Here is a 26395-nt window from a genome sequence, read left to right on the forward strand (position 1 = left end):
ATGAAGATTTGGGATATCTAAGGCATGGAGACTTTACTATGGTAATTCTTACCTATTTTGGTCATCTTTTTCAAAGTTAGGATGGTTTGGGAAAGCTTAAGCCACATTCTATTAACTTTACGACTGTCTACTCACCCACATTTCTCCCAAAACTTCAAGAATATGTGACCTAAAGAAATTTGTGTGATAAGATACTCCAGGCTACTGCAATCTACTCCAAAGACTCTGTAACTAAGCTACTCTTGTAGAAACTGAGGTATTTACCTGCTGACTGCAACAAACCAAGAACTCTTAGAACCCTATTCTAAGACATATCCAGTGAGAGTGTAAAGCAGCCCTACAATCACTGGAAAAGGCTTAACATTTACCAAACTATGCACATTTTTTGTTTTAAATTTTCTCTGTGAGCTTAGCCATGTTTCAGGAAAATAAATGTAACATTAACAAAGCCATGCTCAAGATTACCACTTAATCCCAAACCCCATACTTCACAATTAACTTACTGTAAATAAGTCATTCAAGGTTTTTCTTAAAATTCTACTGAAAGTTTTTTTTTTTAAACACTGCTGAATCTACCAAGTTAGAGAAACTTCTTAATAGAAAGTTGGCTGTGACTGACAGAACAAATGAAATCCTTTTCAAGTAATTTTTAAAATGTAGATCATCTATATCCTTAATTTTGGTTGCCAATGCAAATGAGTCAGAGGATTTTCTCAGACACTGAGTTAATTGTGTAACTCTACAGCAGAGAATGCCATTGGAGAGTACTTGCTGACCTCATAGTTGAAAAAACCATTTAAAAGATGTGAAAACCAGATGTTTCAGTCACATTTCGGCTCTGCTCTGAGAATTTATACTGAGCAGCTTCTAACAGCCTGGTACTCCTTTACAATTGAGAAATGATCATCTTAATTTCCTTATTTGTCTTGCTGTGGAAAGAGGCTCACGGATGGGGAATCAAGGATGGAATTTTTCATAACTCCATATGGCTTGGTAAGAAACTTCTCTCATGAATTTCATGTTGAAAATTTCACTTCTTTGCATTCATGGAGAAGTGAATCAGTTTTTTTGTTCTGTTCAAGGTTGATGTTTTCCAAGAAAAATGCTTAGGATAGATAGGCATTGGAATGCTTGCAACTATTTTTCAAAAGTGTGCCTTCTAAAACTTAAAAATAGCTTTTGATAAAGTGAGCTGTTTAGTAGAAAATAGAAATTAATACTTATATTCAATATCAATTTATACTTTAAAAAATTTTCAAAGCATACCTGTGGTGTTGTGAGGACTATTTCTTTAATAAAATAAAAACAACAGTATATTATTTTATTTTTATTTCAATGCATTTGCAATAAGATTTCAGAATTCTGAGAAGTAAAATTAGAGTATACAATATTTTTATAATCATTGCTCTATGTATCCTGACCTGTACTGTAAATCTTGCTTTCTGAAACATTTGTTAACTGTTTTGACAAAACCAGCTTGCAATACAGGAGAAAAATGAAAAAGAGTTGTATTTCTGAATGCATTCTTACCATTTTGACTTCTTTGTTTGTGATGTCCTATATAAGTCATTTTCTAACCTTTTTGTTTGACAAGGAAAGTTTCTTTGCTTGTTTTGTTTTGTTAATTGTAAGGCAGGCTAACTGTGAATATAAACAATAGGCCAAGAAAGGGCAAATACAGAAAAGCCAAACACCCTGCATAGCTCTCTAAACAATGCTTTAATTCTCATGATATATAATAAATTATTATTGTTTTATGTTCATTATCATATTTGATAGTGGAAATAAATTGTAATTGCTCAAGAAAAAAAACTGTTGGATTCTTGTATAAAATAAAGAGAAAGCAAAATTTAACATAGATCTTGGTTTTATGCTTCCTAAGCAGCGTACAATTGCAGAATATTTCCCCTTTCAGTGAGTTTCTCTCTGGTAATAACTGCAGCCATGCGGATTTCATTAAAACCTCAACTTGCAATGCACAGCCTTACTGTTTTTTTTTTTTTTTCTTGAGCTAGTGAACACAAGATGGGTTCTGGGATTCACCAGAGGAATGAAAATGTCTCTTTGTTTATTTTTATTGCACACCATCGAATTTAGGAAATATACAGATATTTGTCAAAAATGAAAAAAGAATTAAACCCATATGGATAAACTTTGAATTGCCGCCAAACCCTCTAATGGTTAGAGTTGTTTTTTAAATGAAGTTATATATCACAGAAACATAAACCTGGACAATAGAAGTTCTGTCCTCGAGGTAGGAGCAAATCCAAATGTTTGTTAATAGTATGCTGCAAATCTTAGGCTTGAGATTAATGCAAATTGCTTCAATCTGGGACAAATTGTTGAACAGTCAGCCTAGCAAAATTGTTCACAATTTGTTCAGTCAATATAGTATTAGAAACTAGGGAGGAGAGAGTTGATTTAGAAGGCAGGAATCTTCCAGCAAGTATCAAGAACAAAGTACTTTAAACTCTTGGTCTTATTTCATTCTGGTAAAATGAGACAGTTGAAATGGGTGACCCCTAAAGTCTATTTTTAACTCTGATATTCTCTAATTCCTTAAGTAGTAATTTTTTTTTTAACCAAAGACAGTTAAGGAAAAGAGGCTTCAACTATTTATAGTTTATATGGATTATGAAAATAAAAAATTCATAAAAAATTCTTTTCAAACATTATTGGAGCCAAAAAAGGGAGAAAGAGAATCTTATCAAGAGCTCCTGCTAGGATGTGAAAGCTATGATTATGGATTTAATGATTTATTCCTAAAAATAAATATCATCATTCCCACTTAACAGATGTGTAAACAGAGGTTTAGGGAGTGATTTATACAAGATCTACAACTTGTCTATGACAAAAGCAACAGTTACTACTTGCTAAAAGAAAAAGAGTTCTTGGTTTAAAAAGTACTCAGGTTTTTTTTTTTGATGATGGCATTTTATTTTATTTTTTTTTAATATTAAATTTTATTTTTATATTCCCCCATACAATTGCAAACGCCCCATTCTGACCCCAATCCTTCCCCTCCCACCCCCCACCCCCAAAAAGTGTCTCTGGTTCATAGTTTTTTTGTTGATTTTGATTTTCACTTTCTTATTTTCATTTTCCTCGTCCCTTATTTAAGTTTTCTAGATTCCTGCTATGAGTGAGACCATCCGGTATTTTTCTTTTTCTTTTTGGCTTATTTCGCTGAGCATGATCCCTTCCAGTGCCATCCATGTTGCTGCAAATTGCATGTGTTTATCTTTTTTGAATGCTGAGTAATATTCCATGGTATATATGTACCACATCTTCTTGATCCAGTCATCTATTTTTGGGCATTTGGGTTGTTTCCAAAGCTTAGCTATTGTAAACAGTGCTGCTATAAACATAGGGGTGCAGGTGCTCTTTGGAATTGATGTTTCTGTGTCCTTTGGGTAAATACCTAGGAGTGGAATTGCTGGATCATATGGAAGCTCTATGTTTAGTAGGTCCAGAAATCTCCACACAGCTCTCCATAGTGGTTGGACCAGTTTGCACTCCCACCAACAGTGCAGAAGAGTTCCTTTTTCTCCACACCCTCGCCAACATTTGTTGTTGCTAGTTTTTTTAATATGTGCCATTCTCACTGGTGTGAGATGGTATTTCATGGTAGTTTTGATTTGCATTTCCCTGATGACAAGTGATGTTGAACATTTTTTCATATGTCTGTTGGCCATTTGCATTTCCTCTTCAGAGAAGTTTCTTTTTAGCTCTTCTGCCCATTTTTTGACTGGATTATTTTCTTTGTTGTTGCTGAGTCTCATCAGCTCTTTGCAGATTTTTGTGATCAGTCCTTTATCATTAGTGTTGGGTGCAAAAATGTTCTCCCAGTTGGTGGGGTTTCTCTTTGTTTTTATTATTGTCTCTTTTGCTGTGCAGAAGCTCTTTAATTTGATGTAGTCCCAGCTGTTTATCTTTGTCTTCACTATCACTGCTTTGGGTGATGTGTCTGTAAAGATGTCTTTGATGTGCAAATCCCGTAGTGTTTCGCCTATATTTCCTTCTATGAAAAGTACTCAGTTTTAATAAATGAATATTGACTAGAAAAATTAACAAATTATATTTTATCTGAAAGATAAAACTTTTAAAATTAGATTCAAAATACAAAGGGCTATTTTAGTAATTTCAAGTTCTGAATTGGGGAATAATTTAAAATAAATGACTATCAAAATTTGTCAAATACCAAAGTCTCAACTCATTCATAAGGCAAGATATTAAAAAATTTGGTGCTCTTTCAAGAACAATGTGGAATATAACCCTTACTGAATAAGTCAAAATTTATGCATATATAGTTTTGCTATGTAAGTTACTTTATTACTAGACAAGTTTGACAGGTACAATAAGTTTAAGAAAAATTATTGAAAAGAAAACTTAAAATTAGTTTTTAGTCTTTTTGTTAATTTTTTTTCCTGCAAACACCATATTTTGATTTTTGGAGTAAAATACTAAAGAAATCTTAGTTTGAGAAATCTTGGGAAGAAAACTATTCCTACAAAATCTTTTTCAAATAAAGATCTCTTAGGGTGGGCCTCCCTGGTGGCACAAGGGGTTAAAGTCACAACACTATGAAGCTATCTCTGGCCACTGCAGCAGATTTGATCACTGGCCAGGGAGGTGACCCACATGGCCAAGCAGACCTCCCTAGTCTCGCCCCCTGCTCCCTTCAGCAGTGTACTTCAGATCTGCCTGTTCTGTTCCCCACTCTGTCTCCAGTGAATCCTCTCACACCCCTGCACCTCTGGGCTGCACCCCAGCTCTTGTATGCATAAATAAATAAATCTTTTTTAAAAGATCTTAGTCTACATAATTTTAACATTTTTAATAATTAACAATCTCTATTACAGTATAGAAGTATGTTAAACATGTCTCCTTCTCTACTAAAAACCTTGGTACTCGTGGACTTTAACATAAAGATATTTCTATTGCACACCTGTGTCTAAACTTGAGAACAGAACCTGATCCACAGCACCTAACAAAGTACCTCATTATATAGTCTCAAAATAACCAAATTGGAAACTAGTGAAAGCTTAGTTTATGAGGCTTTACCATATGAAGAACACTTGGCTGATAGGTGACTTTCAAAGGGGGAAATAACTTTGATGGGTCTTGTGTTTTCTGATATTAATATCAGCATGGTCAGGGTCCTTTGTGACCTTAAACTATAAGATATATAAAAGCAGGATTTCTCAGAATCCAGAAAAACAGGAAAAAGTGCCAAGCAGCATCTCTTTTTTTATTTTTTATTTTTTTAAGGATTTATTTATTTATACAAGAACAGGGGTACAGGCCAGATGTGCAGGAGGGTGGGAGGAGTCACCAGAGAGAGAGTGGGGAACAGAACAGGCAGACTGATGAAATACACTGCTGAGTGGAGCAGCGGGCGAGACAGGAGAGGTCTGCTGCACCATGAGGGATCCTCGCCGGCCGTCCGGGATCGAACCAGCGCTACAGAGGCTGCGGACAGCTTCACAGTGTGGCACTTAACTGCCTGCGCCACCAGGGGAGGCCTATCTCTTTTTTAAAAAAAAGTTTTATTTTAATTATTTTTGCATACAAGAGCTGGGGTGTAGGCCAGAGGTGTGGGCGTGAGAGCATTCACCAGAGACAAAGTGGAGAACAGAACAGGCAGATCTACTGAAATACATTGCTGAGGGGAGCAGCAGGCAAGACAGCATGGTCTGCTGCACCATGTGGGTCAGCTCCCTGGCCGGGGATCGAAGTCATGCTCAGTAGCTGGGGATAGCTTTATAGTGCTGACACTTAACCTCTTGAGCCACCAGGGAGGCTCAGCATCTCTTATTAAATTGTGGCAATGTTAATTTCAGCTTGGTTTGGAGAGCAAGGAATGGATTTCTAATGCTGCTGGATTTATACTTTGCTTGCTGCAAGGAATTAAGTGTTCTCATTGGAAAAGCTCTTAATGGTGACTGGTTGCATAGGTCAGGGTACAAAGACTTAATCTAATAGTCTACATTGAGCTGTTGAAGTAACACTATAATTATTGTCCTGGCAATCTTTTCTCATTGTTTCTACAGCAAAATGTACACCCAACTCAAAGCAACCAATTTAAACAATTATCTACCAGAAAACAACTCATATATGATTTCATACTACCTAAAATATGTTGGGCCAACCAGTAAAATCAAAAAGACAGATCAGATTAAGAATATTGGGACTAGTAGTTTTGCCCAGTTTTTTCTTGGTTATGTTTGAATTTATTTTTCTTTTTCTTGATATAGCATTTTTTTGCTTTGGAGTCCTTCAAACTTCCCTTCAGTTTTTGCTTTGTTTACTAAGTCCTCAACTGTATTACATTAGTCATTCCCTTCAAATGGATATTTTAGTTTATTTTCCTCCATTACTTTGAGCCTAGGTAACAGTCAATTTTGTTTGCTTGTTTGTTTTTTTACTTCGTTTCCTTTTTTTATCCTACTGCTTATCTTTTCAAGCTTTTTTATGACTTAAAACAAGCCTCCTTAAAAAACTTATTTTGGTAGTCCATTGAAAAGGGAAGTTTGAGAGCTGCTGTATAAAAAAAAAAAAGTCACCTTGTGGTAATACAGAAATGCAATGTTTTATTAAAACTTTCTTTCAGGTTGTCAGTTCAGAAACCTACTTTAGCCTCCTTTCAGACTATGTTCCCAACTTCCCCTAAAATTCCCCTCATATTTTTTTTTTCAAAAGCTTTCTAACAATGAAAACTTAGCCACCCACGGAAGCAGATCCAGGAAACCCTCTGGCAGGAACAACGGTTGATGTAATTTTCCAGTTGAGGCCATAAAATTTCCCTTGTTCCACAACACTAGATAATAATGCATTTACCATAATTTGTTAATTCACAGAACAAGCAGCGGGCGTTTACCACAGAGAAGCACGGTCTGGCAAATACAAACTCACCTACGCAGAAGCAAAGGCGGTGTGTCAATATGAAGGAGGTCGGCTCGCCACCTATAAGCAGCTAGAGGCAGCCAGAAAAATAGGTAACTGATGTGACAATGACTTTTTCTCTTTTTCACCCTGGGAGAAAAATTCAGCCTTTCCTGTAACCTTTTCATAAGACTTTTCTCTCTAGTAGTTTAATACATAGCATCCCATAACATCTCCCATGGACTTCTCCAGTGTTCTCTCCTCAGCGCTAATGGAAGTAAGTTCCTATTACTAACAAGACGAAAGGCAAAAGAAATTGAACACATCATTATCTCAACATCATTTAAATTCCTCATTAATCTTAACGTCATTACTATTCCTTTTTAGTATTAAATTTACTATTATTATTAAATTTTAATAACATCTCTTGTTGACATCTGAGAATGAATTTCCTGAAGTTACTATATTGAGTCTTAAAAAAGGAAATTTACTTGGTAAAGGAAATAATGCATTTAGTGGCATTTTTTTCCATTTTTTCCTATTTTTGAATTAAGTCAGATAATGTATTTATATCTCAGTATCAAAAACTGTGAAGATAGAAGGATATGCCTTTTGCAAGATAGCAGGAGAAAAATAATTGGGAAGATGATGTCAGGAGACCTGGTGAAAAAAAACAGTAATTGACTAGTGCTATTTGCTTTTTCTAAGTAGGGTGCTATCAACTCTCTTGGACTTTCAGAACAATCCGAAAAGCCACTCCCATTTAGAATTCTCTTCTTTATTGAGGAAATCTCTTTGCTGATAGAAATATGCTTGGCAAAGTTTACACTATTATAATACAATACCCAAGACAAAAATAACAGTGTTCTCTATAATGCTCCAAGGTCTCCCCAGATGACAGCTCAGTTTACACCCGTAGGACTGTGTGTGACACAGTAGATGGAATGATGGAGACATAAGTCAGAGCCTTTTCTAGCTATAGTAAAACCATCTGTAAGGCGTTGACATTCACAAATACATCAGTCTCTGAAGTCAAGCAAGGAAAACAGTGTTGAAACTATTTGAAATTTATAAGTACTTTTTGCCTTATTCAAATCTTTTAAAATATTAGCAATGTTTTAAATGATTCTAACATAGAAATTAGCTAAACTGTCATATGAAGAACTTTTTTCAGTATTGATGGCAATTTCAGAAATCAAACCGTGGCACCAGATAGGCCATTTTGGGAAAAGAAGTGAGCATTAAACTGGGAGTGCTTGCATATCCATAGCAGTTTGATTTCTAGCTCATCTGCATTTTTTTTCTTCAAGTAGGACATCATATTTTATATGTGTTCAAATTTTATCTATTTTTTAAGAAAACTTATTTCCCCTTTTACGTGAACTGCATTTGCTCAGTTTGGAAGGGGCCATTTTTGTTAAGATGACCTTTGCCACATGAGGGAGATGACCACACAAGCCTATAACCCTTTCATTCTCTTTCAGGATTTCATGTCTGTGCTGCTGGGTGGATGGCCAAGGGCAGAGTTGGATACCCCATTGTAAAGCCAGGGCCCAACTGTGGATATGGAAAAACTGGTGTTATTGATTATGGAGTCCGTCTCAATAGGAGTGAAAGATGGGATGCCTATTGCTACAACCCACATGGTTTGTTAGAAATAATTTTATGCTTTGTAAAAACAGTTGCATGTTACTAAGAGGTTGTTAAAAAGAAATGGCTTCTTCTAGAGATAAGACAAGTTTATAATGATAATTAACAATAAATCTGTTCATAGAGTAATTGTGCTGTGCCAAACACTGAGTTATAATCATCTAAACTGTCAATATTCACAGCTCTACAAATGGGTATTATTATACCCATTTTACAAATCAGGAAACTGAAACTTTAAGAGCTTAAGTAACTCACCCAAGATCGGACGGTCAATAAATAGTAGGCAGATGACATCACAAGTTCTCAAATAATCCTCAATTTTAGTGTGCCAAATAACTTCTTGTCCACAAAGGGAAACAATGAGGTTATAAACTTGGCACAGCTAATTAGTTAAAACAATAAAAAGATACCACCAAATGTTAACTATTACCCCCTTCAAAAGAATGGGGGAAAATGAGGCAAAATTAAATAACTCTTTCTATAATTTATTTTTGTTCATAAATTGTTAAACTTCCAAACTAAGCAACACTCATGCTATGGTTTATTTTAACAATTATATACCAGATATACCAGTTGTTATTATTATAGAGTATATTTTTATTCCTATTCTTTTTCCATGGTTGACTACTGCAAGAAAAACACTTAAAGAGAAAAATTAAAATTAACTCATTGTAATTAATATAAAGTTATTCTTTGTTCATATTCTTAGAGAAAAAATAGACTCACCACCACCACCCCAGGCCAATGTCCTGAAGTGTTACAATGTGTTACCAAATTTTACCCCCCCCACGTTTATAATTATAAACATCCTGAAGTGGTGGTTCATTTGGATATAGCTTGTAAGAAAGCCTATAATACAGTAGATTAGAGTGAAGTTTTAGCATTTTATTTATTTATTTATTATTCAATGCATTAATCATTGGAGAAATTTTTCATATTTGTAACTACCTATATTTCAAAATAACGTGTATTCCAAGTAGAAAAGAATTTTGCCTAAAGCTCTCAGCTGGTCCTACTTAAGGCAAAATAGAAATAAATATTTACAGTGCACTTATATGAGATCCTAACTTTCAGATCACTTTGATGTACTTTAAGCTTATTTAGCCTATACTACAGTCATTGTTAATAATTCACATATCTTCTTTTCCTCTTTCCCTCTCATCCTCTCTTCCTTTTTCTTCATTATACAGACAGATTTTCTTACTCTCAAAAGTAATTTTTTATCTCCAAGTATATCCTATGATTCTTTTTTTTTAAAAAAAGATTTATTTATTTATTTATTTATGCATACAAGAGCTGCAGTGCAGGCTAGAGGTGTGAGGGGTGAGAGGATTCACCAGAGACAGAGTGGGGAGCAGAACAAGCAGATCTACTGAAGTACACTGCTGAGGCAAGCAGAGGGCAAGACAGGAGAGGTCTGCTGTGCCATGTGTGTTATTTCCCTGGCGGAGATAGAACTCATGTTGCAGTGGCGGCAATAGTTTGATAGCACTGAGTCTTCCACCCCTGTGCCACCAGGGATTAAAGATTATCCTATCCTCTGATTCTTCTTTTGCTCACTAAACTTTAGGATATCTGAGCTCCTATTTGATCATTTTCATAGGTCAAAGTCTAGGGAAGATGAAGTGCTAATGGAAAGGTTCTAACAGTATTTCATTGTCCTTTTATACAAATTCTGCTTTAACTTATTCATAATTATAAGCTGTTTTGTCTCTCATAGAGGCTGAAATTTTAACTCTGGGTATATGTGTACAGAATCCTAGACTTGCTTTTGCTCATTTCTCAGTATATTTAGCTTTCTTTCAGATTTAGTGATATGCTGATTATTTAGAATGTAGTTAACGTGAAGGGGTCTAAACTAGCATTAAGGTAAGTTCATTGAAAGCAATTGGAATGAAAAAATCTTAACAGCATTAGAAAATAGAGCAATCACTATTAATTAAGCAATATCACAAGTTAGGTCTGATTGAAGTAAAGAATAGGGTCATAAAAAGTGTTTAGGGTCTCCCTGGTGGCCCAAGAGGTTCAGTCTCAGCACCATGAAGCTATCTGCAGCCACTGCAGCGGGAGTTCAATTCCCACCCAGGTAGCTAACCCACATGGCACAGCAGACCTCTCCTGTCTTACTCCCTGCTCTCCTCAGCAGTATATTTCAGTCTTTCTGCCTGTTCTGCTCCCCACTCTGTCTCTGGTGAATCCTCTCACCTCTCTGCATCTTTGGCTTACACCCCAGCTCTTGTATGCATAAATAAATAAATAAATAAATCTTTCAAAAAAAAAAAAAAGAAGTGTTTAAAGAAAACTTGCTGATTCAAGCTCTGAGTGGATGACATGATGTTAACTGATTTTATATTAATAACTTTTTAACTAAGTAACAGTCTTCAAGGACTCAATCAACTCTGAATCTGTCATTTCCTAAATAAGAAAGAGATGAGTTGATAGCTATATATAATATAAAATAGCTGAATAGATATAGCTAAATATATAACTAAATTAATATTTAAATTTTTTTCTCTAATCTGATGATATATACAACAAAGATAGGCTTTATGGGACATAGCAAGTCACTTCAAAAAATGGCACTGTAGGGACCTCCCTGGCGGCACAAGGGGTTATGATGCAGCACTGTGAAGCTATCTGTACCCACTGCAGCACGAGTTCAATTCCCCGCCAGGGAGCTTACCCACATGGCGCAACATACCTCTCCTGTTTCACCCGTTGCTCCCCTCAGCAGTATATTTCAGTACATTTGCCTGTTCTGCCCCCCACTCTGTCTCTAATGAATCCTCTCAACCCCTCATCTCTGGCCTGCACCCCAGCTCTTGTATGCATAAATAAATATTTTTTTAAAAGGCATTGTATAACTTTCTACATAAACACTGTACTGCTTATGTACATATATAAATTGTCTGTTAGATAATATTTAATTGTAGAGGAGCAGTTTCCATTTTTTTAACACCCTTATCTTCTATATTTTATCCCTCAGAGTAATCACATGAAGTAGATAGTAAGCGAAGCATGATTATATTTATTTTAACAATGAAAAATCTGAGACAGAGTGTGATCATAAAGCTGTGACTAGATACCTGACCTTCTGTTACTTTCCAACCTTCCTAAGTTCCTGATCTACACCAGAGAGAAAAACTTTCTTAATTGCTGTGGCATTAAGGATTCTAACATAATTTTTTAAAAATGGTTATTTTAAAGGAGAATATTCTCGTAAAACCTTCTAATTGATATAATGAAAACTATGTTTGAATGCTACTCAGACTCATCATTACTACCATCATTCAGATTGCATATGAATTTCCAAGTTGCCCCTTTTTCCAAGACACTAGACATTTATTTGGTAATGAATTAAAATTAACTAGAGTCTCTCCATAGCTTTCATTCTAGATCATACTATAACATCACTGCTTCTAGCAGAGGGTGTTTTTTTATTCTTATAACAGGTTATATATAAAATCTGTAAAGTGACAGATGATTTGAAAAAAACAAGCATGAAATCTCCACCAAATCCTATAATATTAAGATTAAGGTGTTAATTTAAAACCTGTAAAAGGGGCCTCCCTGGTGGCACAAGGGGTTAAGCACTGCGCTATGAAGCAATCCACAGCCTCTGCAGCACAAGCTCCATCCCTGGCGGCCAGCGAGCAACCCACATGGTGCAGCAGACCTCTCCTGTCTCGCCCACTGCTCCCCTCAGCAGTGTATTTCAGTCAGTTTGCCTGTTCTGCTCTCCTTTCTGTCTCCGGTGAATCCTCTCACCCCCCCACACCTTAGGCCTGTTGCCCCAGCTCTTGTATGCATAAAAAAATAAATAAATAAAAATAAAGCCAGTAAAAGGAGTGCAAAATGACTATAAATTATCCTTTTAACTGGACTAGAGTGACCTTTAAGATCCTTACAATCCTGAAATTCTATATTTTCCAAATGCAATTTATTGGACTCATTATTGTAAGTGTTTGAGTCACTGCAGACATAGTGATGACACCACAGGACAGAATTCTAACTCAATTCCTGATTAAGCTGCTGATAAAATAAGTATATGTATTTGTCAAACACTTACTGATATACCCATAAAAGTTTGTATATTCTATTTTTAAAAGAAGCCAAAAAATGTGAAACAGGGGTATAGTGATTTGTTCTTGCTATTTTCCTTTTTTAAAAAAAAAAAAAATCCCAAATAATTTATGTTCATTTTAGAGAAGTTAGCAACTTTTGATGACAAAGTACATTTATTCTTTAGCTACAAGTATACATAATAAACTATGAATGTCATAGATTAAGGCATTTCTCTATTTCATTTTTAAAAATATTAAATATATGGACGCTAAGGAGTGACTATCATTTTAAGGCACAAATATTTTTTTTCTAATGTTTTCTTATCTTTTTTTGTTTTCCATTTCAGCAAAGGAGTGTGGGGGTGTGTTCACTGAGCCAAAGCGATTGTTTAAATCTCCAGGCTTTCCGAAGGAGTATGATGATAACCAAGTCTGCTACTGGCATATTAGACTCAAGTATGGTCAGCGCATTCATCTGAGTTTTCTGAACTTTGATCTTGAAGATGACCCAGCTTGTTTGGCTGACTATGTTGAAATATATGACAGTTATGATGACGTCCATGGCTTTGTGGGAAGGTATGTGTCATTTCTTTATAAATGAGTTAAATGAACATCTATTATTTTGTTTGATGTTTAATTTTTCTCAAACAAAAATATTGTTTTTGTGGTATTTCTACTCTTCTGCAACACCACATCCTTTTTTAACAAAGATTTTTCTTAGGATTCTAAGCCATAATCAATTGCCACATGTTCTTATCATTAAAATAGTCATAGTTATAAAGGGGAATAACATTAATTTCCCCTTCTAGGTTCTTCTTGGGGTAGTCAAGCAAACATATTAACATCAGGTTACCAGGAGAAAAAAGAACAATTTAATTACATATGTATGACGAATTAAAATAGGTAAATTCTAGAGTAAACAGGATGAACCAAGGCTTTTATTCTCAAGCTAATAAATGGGAAAGGGACTTGTGGTGACAAAGAGAGAGAGGAGGGGTCTCACTAGATAAGGAGAGGGTGATTCATGTGACAAAACCAGATGCTCTACAAGTTTGCCATGCCATAAGATAGGTTTTTCTGGAAAATTTATATACTGGCAATGACCCTAAATCTGCTTAGTTCTTTTAGGTAGTTTATATAATGATAACAGTTTCTCTTGAAGCCAGTGGGACTTCAGTTGACCTTAGTTCCACAGGGAAGGTGACTTTTATTGAAAAAAAAAAAGCTTTTCTGATCATCCTGAGGAGGTCTATCTGAACACCTTCAGCTATTTTTTATTGTAAGAACTAAAAAGTCAGGGCTTCTGCAGTGGCACAGTGGGTTGAGCACAGCGCTGTGAAGCTATCAGCAGCCTCTGCAGCGTCGGTTCAATCCCAGCCGGCCGGTGAGGGTCCCACATTGCGCGGGTCCCACCTGGCGCTGCAGACCTCTCCTGTCACCTGTTCTGCTCCCCACTCTGTCTCTGGTGAATCCTCTCACCCTCCCCGCCTCTCGCCTGTACCCCAGCTATTGTATAAATAAAAAATAAATCTTAAAAGAATTAAAAAGTCAGAGCATCCCTGGTAGAGTGAGGGGTTAAAACGCAGCCTATAAAGCTATCCGCAGCCACTGCTGCACAAGTTCGATCCCCAGCCAGTGAGGAGACCCACATGGCACAGCAGAACTCTTCTGACTTGCCCGCTGCTCCCCTCAGCAGTGTATCTCAGTCAGTCTGCCTGTTCTGCTCTCCACTCTGTCTCTGGTGAATCCTCTCACTCCCCCACACCTCTGGCCTGTACCCCAGTTCTTGTGTGCATAAATCCTCTCACCCCCTCGCGCATCTGGCCTGTACCCTGTTCTTGTATAAAAATAAATCTTTAAAAAAAAATTAAGCATTTTATATATTCAAGTCCCCACTTAATAATGCATATTTTTAAAGATTTATCTATTTATGCATACAAGAGCTGGGGTACAGGCCAGAGGTGCGGGGTGGGTGTGTGTGTGAGAGGATTTACCAGAGACAAAGTGGGGAACAGAACAGGTAGACTGACTGAAATACATTGCTGAGGGGAACATTTGGCGAGACAGGAGAGGTCTGCTGCACCTTGTGGGTAGCTCCCTAGCCCCCTGGGGAACAAACTTGTGCTGCAGAGGCTGTGGATTACTTCATAGTGCTGTGAACCCCTTACGCCACAAGGGAGGCCCAATAATGCATATTTTAGACTACCCATTATCAATGAACTATCAGTTGTTATTTCTCTATTATCTATAACAATACTTTAATGAAAGAAAATGGTGGTGAAAATTATTAATTATAGACTCAATAACTTTTTGTTGATTTTGAAATGTATGATTCAAACACAAAGAAAACCAAAGGCACTTCTCATAAAAATAAACAAATTTTGGTGGGAAAATGTTTTTTTGTTGTGTACTTTGCCTAACAGCCTACTGCTATAGAAATAATTATATTTTTAAAAAAAGTTTGAGGATGACATGAAATGTGGTTGAAATTTTTTTTAAAAAGTATATTTTGAAAAATAAATCTCCTATTTTGAGACTTGTGATGGACATTTTTATTCTAAGCCTAGTTCTAGAAATCAAGTAGAACCCTATATAAAATCATACACTATTTCAACAGGCTAGTTTGCTATTTATTGGGTAAATATTTAGTGATTTACTTTGTAAAGTCTTTCCCTCCTCTTGAATAAATCATATTTTCCAAAACTGACAAAAAGTCACAATTCACATAAAAATCAAACATGCTTTTTCATGTCTAAATCAATCTACTCTAGGGCCTCCCTGGTGGCACAAGGGGTTAAGCACCTCACTATGAAGCAATCCACAGCCTCTACAGCACGAGTTCAATCCCTGACGGTCCAGGGAGAAACCCACATGGCGAGGCAGACCTCTCCTGTATCTCCCACTGCTCCCCTCAGCAGTGTATTTCAGTTCAGTCTGCCTGTTCTGTTCCCAGCTCTGTCTCTGGTGGATCCTCTCACCCCCTACATCTCTGGCCTGTACCCCAGCTCTTGTATGCATAAATAAATAAATCTTTAAAAAATAAAAAATAAATCACTCTACTCTAGAATTCAAAATACTAATACCAACCACACACTCATTCTTCAGCAGTGAAGAAAATTTTATGAGGTTTCTCAGAAAGAAATCTTTAATTTTCCAATTTCAAAGTACCTATGACCAAAATAAATTTTGTAAGTCACATATCCTTTCTCTAAAATCTCATTAATATATTGACAAACTTAGTTTTAACATTTCTTCTCCATTACAAACTCAAGTTTTAAAAAAGAATAAGTTTTAAAATAATAGAAAAATGAGTCATTAGGGGAGCAAAGCTCCTTACTTGTCAATGAGAACTACTTGCAGTGGGTGTATAATATTCTTTCATGTGACCTCTCATTTTAAAAAAATTCTGTTTTTCAGGTACTGTGGAGATGAACTTCCAGAAGACATCATTAGTACAGGTAATGGCCCTAAATTAAGGAACAAAATAATGATTTGTTTTCTCATTGTGTCAGTGAAAGTGAAGGACCAACAGTTATTACTATTTACTCCTTGAAAGTGGAGAGAAATGAGGACAGATGTAGCTCGTTACCTGGTAAAATACGTAGTATTTATATATACTTAAGACTTGCTCCAAATCTTTGTGCTAAATACGCAGAGACTCATTAATTCAGGTATCAAGCCTGCAATTGTCTTGAATCTGAAAATCCGTGAATATTACTGTAAACTCTGACTTCCATAACATGTGGTATTGAAAGGCCAGAATTTTGTTGTTAATGAAGTAAATTATAAAAGTGTTAAAAATAAGGCTGTCCCTGAAAAAAATGTTTTCATCATACTCATTGCATTTTTTTTTTTTATAGAGGCATGTTTTTTTCTTTATTTGTTTGTTTGCTTGTTTGTTTGTTTTGTTTATACATGCACTGGGTACAGTCAGAAGTGCGGGAGGGTGAGAGAATTCACCAGAGCCAGAGCGGGGAGCAGAGCAGGCAGAGGGACCGAAGTACACTGCTGAGGGGAGCAGCGGGCAGCAGGAGAGGTCTGCGCGCCATGTGGGACCCTCCTCTGGTGGCCGGGGAGCAGCCGGGGATCGAACCGGCGCTGCAGAGGCCGCGGGCAGCTTCGCAACCCAGCGCTCTACCGCTGCGCCACCGGGGAGGCCCCTCATTGCATTTTTAATCTTAGTGCAGCACTCCCCAGAAAGAAATGTGAAGAACCTAGCTCTGTGAGATGTTTTTTAAAGGTGTTAGATGAAAAAAGGGCTTTAAGGTCAAATAAATTTGGGAAAATTGGGTTAAAGATGTTAAATAGGTTTCTTTATTGAAAGATATTAGAGAGCTTTTAGTATGCTAATTATACGTAGTAGAGCTCAAAAGAATAGCTACAATAGGAAACTTTTTCCAAATCTCTCACACACACACACATTACTTTTTTGTGACTGTTCCATGAAGTGCCTCAAGAAATGTCCTTATAAGTAACATAAATTTATCTTAACAAGCAATACCCCTGTTATTGCCCCCACTGCTACTTTCTGGCTAAGAACCTTCACTTTCTTAGATGTCATCATTTCTTCTTTTTATTTCCAACACCAACACTAATATTTGACATTCTTACTTGCTTTATTTTCCCTTCAAGTCATAAAATTGTAGATGCTTCTACAACTAAAAATAAGGCAATGAGTTGCAATGTCTAAGCAATCCTAAACTGATTACTCCTACACTCTAGCCTTGTAGTGCACTCACATTTCATTTATGCATCATAATTCCAAGAGATAGGTGGGACTTCTTGTTCAATCCTTGAGTGATTAATGCTTGAGATGTAATAACTCATTACTCTGTTGCAATCTTCCTAGGAAGAGAGAGATTTTATCTTTTATTCCTTTCTTGAAAACTTATTTCAAGTTGTCAGAAAGATGAAAGAACTTTTGTGAGCTATAGGATTGCAGTTGAGGGATGAGAACCTGATAGGGAAAAAAAAAAACAAAAAACAGAGGAAAAGTCAAAAAGGTAGCCTGAAACTTAGTATTTTTCTTCTATTGTCTAAAACAGACAAGACTTACCACAAGCATAGTCAAATCAATGTTTTTCTTACAACTACAAGAAACTAAGAGAAACCACACAGTTTATTATTTAAAGAGAAATAAATAAACATAGGAAAAGAACACAGAGCCTCCCTGGTGGCACAAGGAGTTAAGCTCGGCACTCTGAAGCTAGCCGCAGCCTCTGTTGCATGAGTTTGATCCCTAGCAGGCTAGGGAGCTACCAAGATGGTACAGCAGACCTCTCCTGCCCAACCTGCTGCTCCCCTCAGCAGTGCATTTAAGTCAGTCTGCCTGTTCTGCTCCTCACTCTGTCTCTGTTGAGTCCTCTCACCTCCCACACCCATGGCCTGTACCCATTCTTATATGCATAAATAAATCTTAAAAAAAAAAAAGGAAAAGAACATAGTTAAACAACAACAACAAAAAGAAAACAACCCATGATTTGGCAAAACAGCAAGAAGAGGAAGTTGCTACAAAGGAATAGAAAAAGAAGATATAAAATACTGTTTGTACATAATCTTAACAGCAGGCATGATACTATTAACACTTTGACCTCATTTTCTTAAATATGTGCTTACTCACCCCAGGATATTTATACTAAAAAGCAAGAACAAAACAAATAAATTTAAAACTACCTATAATTCTCCATTTTCATGAAATTAAAAGCAAGAACATGCCCATTCTCCTCATCTCCCCCCACCAACCCAGAAAGGCACTGGACAACTGTGTAGTGAACTTACTTCCAGGCGCTTTTCCTATCGCATGCAAACATTATATGTATTACAAGGATACATGGCCATATTTCTAAGGCAGAGTATTTGGATAATTTCAATTCTTTTTAATGACTTCCTAGTAGGTGATTGTATAGACATACCATAATGTCATGAACAAATATTTAACATCCTGAAGATGGTTGTTGCTGATTTTTTTCTTTTGCTATGCAGTGTTTCATCAGACATTTTTAAACTACCTACCTTTATGTAATAAAACTATTTTTTCTTTATTAGAGTTGATTCCTAAAAGTGAAATTTTGGGGTCATAGGTGAGGTGCATTTTAAATGTCAGAAGATACTGACAAATTACTGCTAGTCTTCCAGCACCAGTTTGCATTCTATACATTCATTGTGAATTACCTGTGAATTACCTATTTTTATTACTTGCACATTCTTCTTTTTTTTTTAAAGATTTATTTATTTATTTATTTATTTATACAAGCACTGGGTACAGTCAGAAGCCCAGGAGGGTGAGAGGATTCACCAGAGCCAGAGTGGGGAGCAGAGCAGGCAGAAGGACCGAAGTACACTGCTGAGGGGAGCAGCAGGCGGCAGGAGAGGTCTGTGCGCCATGTGGGCCCCTCCTCCGGTGGCCGGGGAGCAGCCGGGGATCGAACCAGTGCTGCAGAGGCTGTGGGCAGCTTTGCAACCCAGCGCTCAACCGCTGCGCCACCGGGGAGGCCCACTTGCACATTCTTCTTTAGAGTTGTTGTCTCTTTCTTTTTTATTTCTACCAGCTTTTTGTATGTTAGAGATATTACTCTTTTCTTTTGGTCTGTCTCTTGCTCTTCAACTTTGATTTCTCCTATCATGCAAAAAAAATTTTTTTTTAATTTCAGCACCTCTTTCAGTGCTGAGAAAAGTACAGTGGGTCAAAGTACGAACTCTGGGGTCAAATTGTGCAGGTCAAACCTCACCTGCCATTTTAGCAATGTGGGCTTCAGCAAGTTAATTTGGCTCTCTGTGGCACAGTTTCATCTGTAAAATGAATGTTCTAATAGTATCCATCTCATAGTGTTGCTGTGAGGAAATAATGAGTTAATAGAAGAAATGCACTTAAAGATGTGCTTGGTAAACATTGGCATTCAATATGTATGGGTGCTTTTTTTTAAATGAATTCTGGACTTGGAATCTACATTGAGGTCTTCCCTTTCTGAAAAAGAATAAAATATCTTCATATTTTATTATATGTATTAACATTTTTCCTTTTTATTTTTAGCATCTTTAATGCAGATGAAATATAATTAGATACAATGTGTAAAGTGGGGATCTAGTTGTTGGCTTTGTTTCTTACAAATACAAAACTTGTTATACTTCCATCATTTAGGGCCTCCCCTGGTGGCGCAGCGATTGAGCGCTGGGCTGTGAGGCTGCGGCAGCCTCTGCAGTGCCAGTTCGTTCCCCAGCCGCCAGCGAGGGTCCCACCAAAAAATAAATAAATAAATAATAATAATATATATATATATATATATATATACTTCCATCATTTAATAAATTACCCATCCATACTTCACTCAGTTGAACTGCCTGCCATTTTCCAGAAATTCTATGGCCGTGCCTTCTATATAAAGAATAGAAACAGAACAAAATTGTTCTATGGAAACAGAACAAAATTTCCTGTAGGACATACTGGAGAGCCAGAGTCAAAAATCTAAGTCTCTCACCCTGATCCACTGGCAATGAAACCACAGTCTATGCAGCTTGAGAATTCAGTTCTGGATTTCGGGAGCATTTTTTTCACTGAAATCTTATATTTTCCTATGAGGATGATGAGGTTTTGAGTTGTCAGCCAAATTGAAGGAAAGTAACATCTTTGTTCTTTTACACCCTTCCCCTCCCCAGGAAATGTCATGACCTTGAAGTTTCTGAGCGATGCTTCAGTGACAGCAGGAGGTTTCCTAATCAAATATGTTGCAGTGGATCCTCTTGGCAAATCCAGTCAAGGAAAAAGTACAAATTCTACTTCTACTGGAAATAAAAACTTCATAGCAGGAAGATTTAGTCATTTATAAAACAAAAACAAAAACAAAAAACAGGACGTTCTGGGCTTATGTTTGTATCTTTTGGGACACCTTTTTATCTTTTATATTTTTATTAACATTTATTTATTATTTTTCTAAATGTGAAAGCAATACCTGATAATGTTGGGAAAATTGGAGAATATAGAAAACTTTGAATGAGAAAATAAAATCTCTCATAATCCCATTACATAAAAATAACAAGTGTTAACATATTTTTCTTAGTCAGTTTTTGATTTGTGATACATGCATATATGTCTCTAAAAATAATTGTATTGGAATTTTTGGAATCCTAATCTGTGTTCAGCTTTATATATATTTTTTTAACTTTAAACTTCATGATTTTAGCATTTTCCCATATTGAGTATTATTCAAGTACTTGCTTTTGGAAAACTGTAAAATATTCCATGATATGATTGTTCCATATTTTATTTAAGCCTATCTCTATTATGAGTATTTTAGATTGTTTTCATAAATATTGCTACCGAGCTCATCCTTGAACGTATCTATTTGTTTGTCTTTCTGATTATTTGGAATAGGGTCATAGTGTTAGTGCATGATGAGGAATACCAGGGGATCCCAAACTGTTAAAGGGTACATGCTCTAGAAGTGAATTTTGCCATCCATAGACTTTGCATAAAGGCAAAGGAAGCAGACTGGTAGTGTGAAAGATTTGTAATAGAATTAGTGTGGAGAGAGAGAGAGAGAGAGAGAGAGAGAGAGAGAGAGAGAGAGATTTTAAATAATAGTTTTCCAATAAAACCCCAAAATTCCCCATTCCCTAGTGGGCTAATGCCCAGCCAAACATGCCCAGACTGAAGTGGGGAAACTGAGACCTGAAAGCTTGCCACAAGTCTAAGATACCTTCTGGTTAGTGATCACCGAGAGCTGGGACAAAAGGTGAGACTCAAAATTCAAGATGTACTATATAATCCAACATGAAGTCAAGATAATGCCTGCCATTGTCACTGTCAAAGAACAGGAGCAGCCTTCCGACATGTTTCTCATCCACATGTGTCTTCCAAATTTCTTTTCCAAGTGTCTCTACCTGTCTCTTCTCCATGTGTCTCCTCCAAGAGTCTCCTCATGTGTGTTCCGCCTCTATATATTCACCTCACTCCTTCCCAGCTGTCCTCATTCAGGAAATCTGGTTCATGGCATACTGGGACTTTTAAGCCAAGGTGCCTTCAGTAAGTGAGAGTGGGGGGAATAGAGCCTGTTCTTTGCTCCTTCCCCTTTCACAAAGGTATATCTGTAACAGTAGAAGCATAATTATTAGATCACAGCAAAAATGACATGTTGTAGTTTGAATCTGCAGTGATTGGCTTACATGCATTTTTGGTGAGTTTTGTTTCTTTTGTGAATTATTTTTCCACCATTTTCAGTTAATTTTTTACTTAAATGATCTTTTATTGATTTATAAGAATTCATCGTATATAATTTCATGTCTGTCATATTTGTTGCAATTTGATTTTGAAGTTCAACTTTTTATAATGTTTTTTAATGTTCTGAAGTTTCAATCTTATTTGCTATCAGACTTACTGATTTTGCTGCAGTCTCTTATCTCTACATTTAGAATGAATATTCCCATTACAGGTGTTGGGGCACAAGGGAAAGTATCTCATACCAGTCATAGTTCTTCCGGACTGGCAAATAGTCAAACAAGCAGCAGACATATTGATAAGAGAAAAAGTCAAAAAGAAATTTAATAATAGCATGTATACCTCCATTATACATGGGAGAGACCCAGCAAAACTGAGTAACTTGCCTCATAACTTCAGATTCCATCTTAAATAGCTTAATTAAGACAAGGGAGTTTGGGGGATAAGGGAGAATAAGGGAAGGTACAGTTCTGCCTTTTCCTTTAAAAGAAGACTAAGTTTTTCCAGTACCATGAGGGAGAACGCTTACAGAAAGCAGATTACATATAAATGTCTTTTTTTTAACGTAGCCTTCACCCACATTTCAAAGTTCCTGCCATTAAATCAACCTTTCGCCATACACATATTTTGAGGTGGCAGATATTGGTTCTTCTACTGTCCTACCTTGAGCTCTTCAATTATTGAAAAGAACCAGCTTCTTAGTTCTAGGAAAAGATTAATCCAATTAAATAGTTGTGACCAAATTCTGGAGGTAATACAATAGTTCAACCTATATTGTGCAAGCAATAAGAGGCATTTCTATGGAAATAAAAGAAAAACAAAAGTTAAAAATAAGAGCAAACCACAAGTCCAGTTGTGAGTCCTGAGAGAAGCCAGTTGAGAACCTTTCTAGATGTGAGGTTTGAGGCATCTTCAAATGGGATAAAGGCAGGTGATGGCTTCTCCATTTGCAGATGATGTTATTAGGTATTTAGGAAAATAGCAGTATTATTTAGGATTGTCCATGCATAGCCATTGTGGTGATATTTCTAAAGTTGATACCATGTTCTCCATTTCTAACTTCTGTGGTTTCAGAAAAAGTCAGGATTTTAACCAATAGAAATCAAAAGGATTGGGAGAAAAAAACTGGCAGTGATAATTTGGTAAGTTAGTTAGGAAAATTCAGTTTGGAAATGTTAGAAAAATTCAGGATTTAGTCAAGTTTATACACAGAAAGCAAAAATCTCAAAAATGATTAAATGGACTAGAATCTGATGCCTATAAAAATATGTTACTAAACATATTGTTCTCTCCATCTTCACCCCAGTTCTACCCAAAAAATTTGTAAAATTAATTCATTTGTAATTTAAGTCTAGTTCCAATAAACTTGGTCAGTTTTTTGTTTGGTTTGGTTTGGTTTTTTGCATAAACACAGTAAGAACAAAAATAAGTTTATTAATTATTTTGATGTGCTTTCTCGGAACTTTTGATCAGGATTTTTAGGTTGCTTTTTACCCTTGCACGCCATCCTTGACTTTATTAAAATACTGGCTCAGGACCTCCCTGGTAGTGCAGGGGTGAAGATGCAGCACTGTGAAGCTGTCCACAGCCTCTGCAACACATGTTCAGGTTCGTTCCCATATCAGGGAGCTGCCCACATGGCATAGCAGACCTCTCCTGACTCGTGTTCTGCTCCCCTCAGCAGTGTATATTTCAATGTGCCTGTTCTGTTCCCCACTCTATCTCTGGTGAATCCTCTCACCTCCCACACCTATGGCCTGTACCCCAGCTCTTATATGCATAAATAAATAAATCTTTAAAAATAATAAAATACTGGCTCATAGCAGCCACTCTTTCAGGGGTTGGGAGTCATGTCAAAGTAAGATTTCATGATCAGACTTGGCCTATGATACCTATGTCTTTGGGTAAGTTCTTCTCTTTAATGTCCCCAAAATGTCTTAGGCTTTCTGGGTTTTGCCAAGAGGTGGCTGTCTTTATCCTTTCTGACAGACCTGGATCCATATAAGGAAGGTATCAGACTGCTTTCTCATGTCAGCTTTGTGAGATCAATCTGGATGCTGAAAGTGGTCTACACTCAAATATGACATTTCAATTAAAACTTCAGTAATACAACCATGTTTCCAACCATCTGTTTCGGGAAGGAAAAAAAAATCTTGGATTTATGCAAGCACATTTCCATGAGAAACAGTACTTACTAAAAGTTTTCATATTCTGAGTGTGTCAAGGAGAGAAAAGCAAACGTTTCAGTTCTGCTCACAAAAAGATATAGCTTATCATAAAGTTTCAGGTCATAATTAGCTTTAAAATAACTTTTTCTGGAGAAAGCAAATAAGTCAGTAATATTTCCTTTTGAATAAATTCACAGCAAAGAAAACCACTAAAAGAAATTACATTTCACAAAACCTAAATCTATAGAAGTCAGTTCTCTAAAAACACAGGCACTTGGGTATCCCCTGGAAGAGCCACATCCTTAAAAATACTTGTAACATACAAAGAATAGTTTATGAGCATTTATTTGACTGTGAAACAACTACAAACAGCACAATTACTTGCCTAAGTATTATAACCTCACAGTGATTCTCATGATGCCAAAGGAAAAGCTACATGGAACTAGATTTAATTGAATCAAGATATTCACTTCAAATAAAATTACATGTACAACTCAGTATAAAAACTAATTTTTGGGCCTCCCTGGTGGTGTAAAGGGTTAAGATGCAACCTATGAAGTTATCCGCAGCCACTGCAGCATGAGTTTGATCCCTGGCCAGGCAGGAACCCACATGGCGCAGCAGACCTCTCCTGACTCGCCCACTGCTCCCCTCAGCAGTGTATTTCAGTCAATCTGCCTGTTCTGTTCCCCACTCTGTCTCTGGTGAATCCTCTTACCCCCAACACTTCTGGTCTGCACCCCAGCTCTTGTATGCATAAATAAATAAATCTTTAAAAAATTTTTAAATGTATTTAAAAATACTAATTTTCATTTTGCTACAATAAATGGGGATCACTTTCAAAACAATCTTAAAAGGGTTCTTTTTTTATTTTAAAATTCCTTGTATTTTAGTAATTGATATTTTCAAGCATAAACAACACTTAAAATAACAGTATGTTGATGATGACAATGGCAATAGTCTCCAATCTCACTCAGAAAAAAAGGCAAAGTGATTCCTATGAGACACACCTGAAAGTCACATCCTGATCTGACTACTACCTTTCTCCCGACCTTCCAATCTCATCTTTTATTTTGCTTCTTATTATTACAGGGCAGGGAGAGGGGCAGCCCAAACCCCGCAAACCTGCCTATTCTAAATGGGTTCTTCCATCTGCCGCATCAACACAAAGCATATGAGACTTTAATGGGAAGGAACTTCAATACAATTAGGAAACAATACAGAAAAGGCAAAGAATATAGTTTTTAAATCAAGCACCCAATGTTACCCGTCCCCTCGTGGGTAAAACTCCATCCAAATGGGATTGGCCCGGAGCAAGGCCCCAAAGCCTGCCACAAGTCTAAAGCATCTTCCAGTGGGGACCCAAGGAAAAGGGTCAGAAACAACCAGACAAGCCCAGAAGGAAAAGAGCAAAATCAAAATCAAGATAAAAGCTGCCATTGTCACCTCCCCACTGGTCTCACCCACATCTGTGTCACCCAGTCCACGACCAAAAGACAAGCGCAGTTTCTTCATGTATCTCTAGGCTCCATGCACCTCCTCCAGATCTCCTTCTGGTTCCATCCTGCTTCCTTCCTCAGTCTCCTCTGCAGCTTCTTCTCTCCCTGCTCAGCTCCACCCTCCATTTGGGTGGGGCAGGGAATCTGGAACCTCCCCCTTTCCTGGGGACCACCTGTTACATTATGACCTCTACCACAGCTATCTCTACACCAGGCACATTAGTGTCCTTGCTGTACTGTGACATATTAGCACGTTCCTGCCTTAGGGCTTTTATCTGGAATACTTTCTGGAATTCCTTTTGCCTGGAATACTCTTCACCAGATGGTCAAATTGCTCATTCTCTCACTGCTTTCAGATCTTTACTTAGAGGTCGTGGTCTCAATAAAGTCTTCCAGGGCTCTTTATTTCAACTATCTCCTCCCCAAAATTTTATATCTCCTTTCCTACTTTATTTTTACAGAACACAGTGATTTGTTTTTTCTTTGCTAATATATCCACAGGCCCTGCAACAGAGACTGGCCAATAGAAGGTCCTCAATGAAATGAAAGAACCAGTTAGTATTAGCCTTTTCTTTAAAATAAAGTACAGGGCCTCCCTGGTGGCACAGGAGTTAAAGTCTAAGCGCTATCAAGCTATTACCAGCCACTGTGGCATGAGTTGATCCCAGCCAAGGAGCTAATCCACATATGGCACATCAGACCTCTCCTGTCTCGCCTGCTGCTCCCCTCACCAGTGTATTTCAGTAGCTCTGTCTGTTCTGCTCCCCACCCTGTCTCTGGTGAATCCCTCACTCTTCCTCACCCCTACTCCTCTGGACTATACCCCAGTTCTTGTATGCATAAATGGATGCATGGATGTTAAGCTATCAGTGGTAATGTGGAGTTGATTGTCATCCTTTGTTCATCATTAATTAATCA

The 26395-nt window shown here is 36.9% G+C and overlaps 1 protein-coding gene and 1 long non-coding RNA gene across 3 annotated transcripts; one reads left to right on the forward strand and one right to left on the reverse strand.

Annotated features, from left to right (window-relative positions):
* The first annotated feature begins 763 nt into the window (after positions 1-763).
* On the forward strand, positions 764-23176 carry TNFAIP6 (TNF alpha induced protein 6). The gene is made up of 6 exons (XM_037523320.2): positions 764-993; positions 6861-6998; positions 8370-8531; positions 12947-13175; positions 16017-16057; positions 20253-23176. Exons 1-6 carry the CDS (start codon positions 900-902, stop codon positions 20420-20422), a joined length of 834 nt encoding a protein of 277 aa, XP_037379217.1. The 5' UTR covers positions 764-899; the 3' UTR covers positions 20423-23176.
* On the reverse strand, positions 17451-25508 carry LOC129146634 (uncharacterized). 2 transcript variants are annotated; one of them, XR_008553563.1, is made up of 3 exons: positions 25446-25508; positions 21293-21680; positions 17451-17556 (listed from the first exon to the last, which is right to left on the reverse strand). It is a non-coding gene; the product is annotated as an uncharacterized LOC129146634 (long non-coding RNA). The 2 variants fall into 2 exon arrangements; XR_008553562.1 differs by having other exon boundaries at positions 25442-25508.
* Positions 25509-26395: the final 887 nt, after the last annotated feature.

The sequence above is a fragment of the Talpa occidentalis genome, unplaced genomic scaffold (genome assembly GCF_014898055.3).
Source record: "Talpa occidentalis isolate TD23 unplaced genomic scaffold, MPIMG_talOcc4v2.1 talOcc4.3, whole genome shotgun sequence".
NCBI classification, from domain to species: Eukaryota; Metazoa; Chordata; class Mammalia; order Eulipotyphla; family Talpidae; genus Talpa; species Talpa occidentalis.

Coding starts and splice junctions, on each gene's coding strand:
- TNFAIP6 (XM_037523320.2), top strand. CDS start 900: ATGATCATCTTAATTTCCTTATTTGTCTTGCTGTGGAAAGAGGCTCAC. Junction 13,176..16,016: donor GTCCATGGCTTTGTGGGAAG/GTATGTGTCATT, acceptor TCTGTTTTTCAG/GTACTGTGGAGATGAACTTC. Junction 16,058..20,252: donor AGAAGACATCATTAGTACAG/GTAATGGCCCTA, acceptor TCCCCTCCCCAG/GAAATGTCATGACCTTGAAG.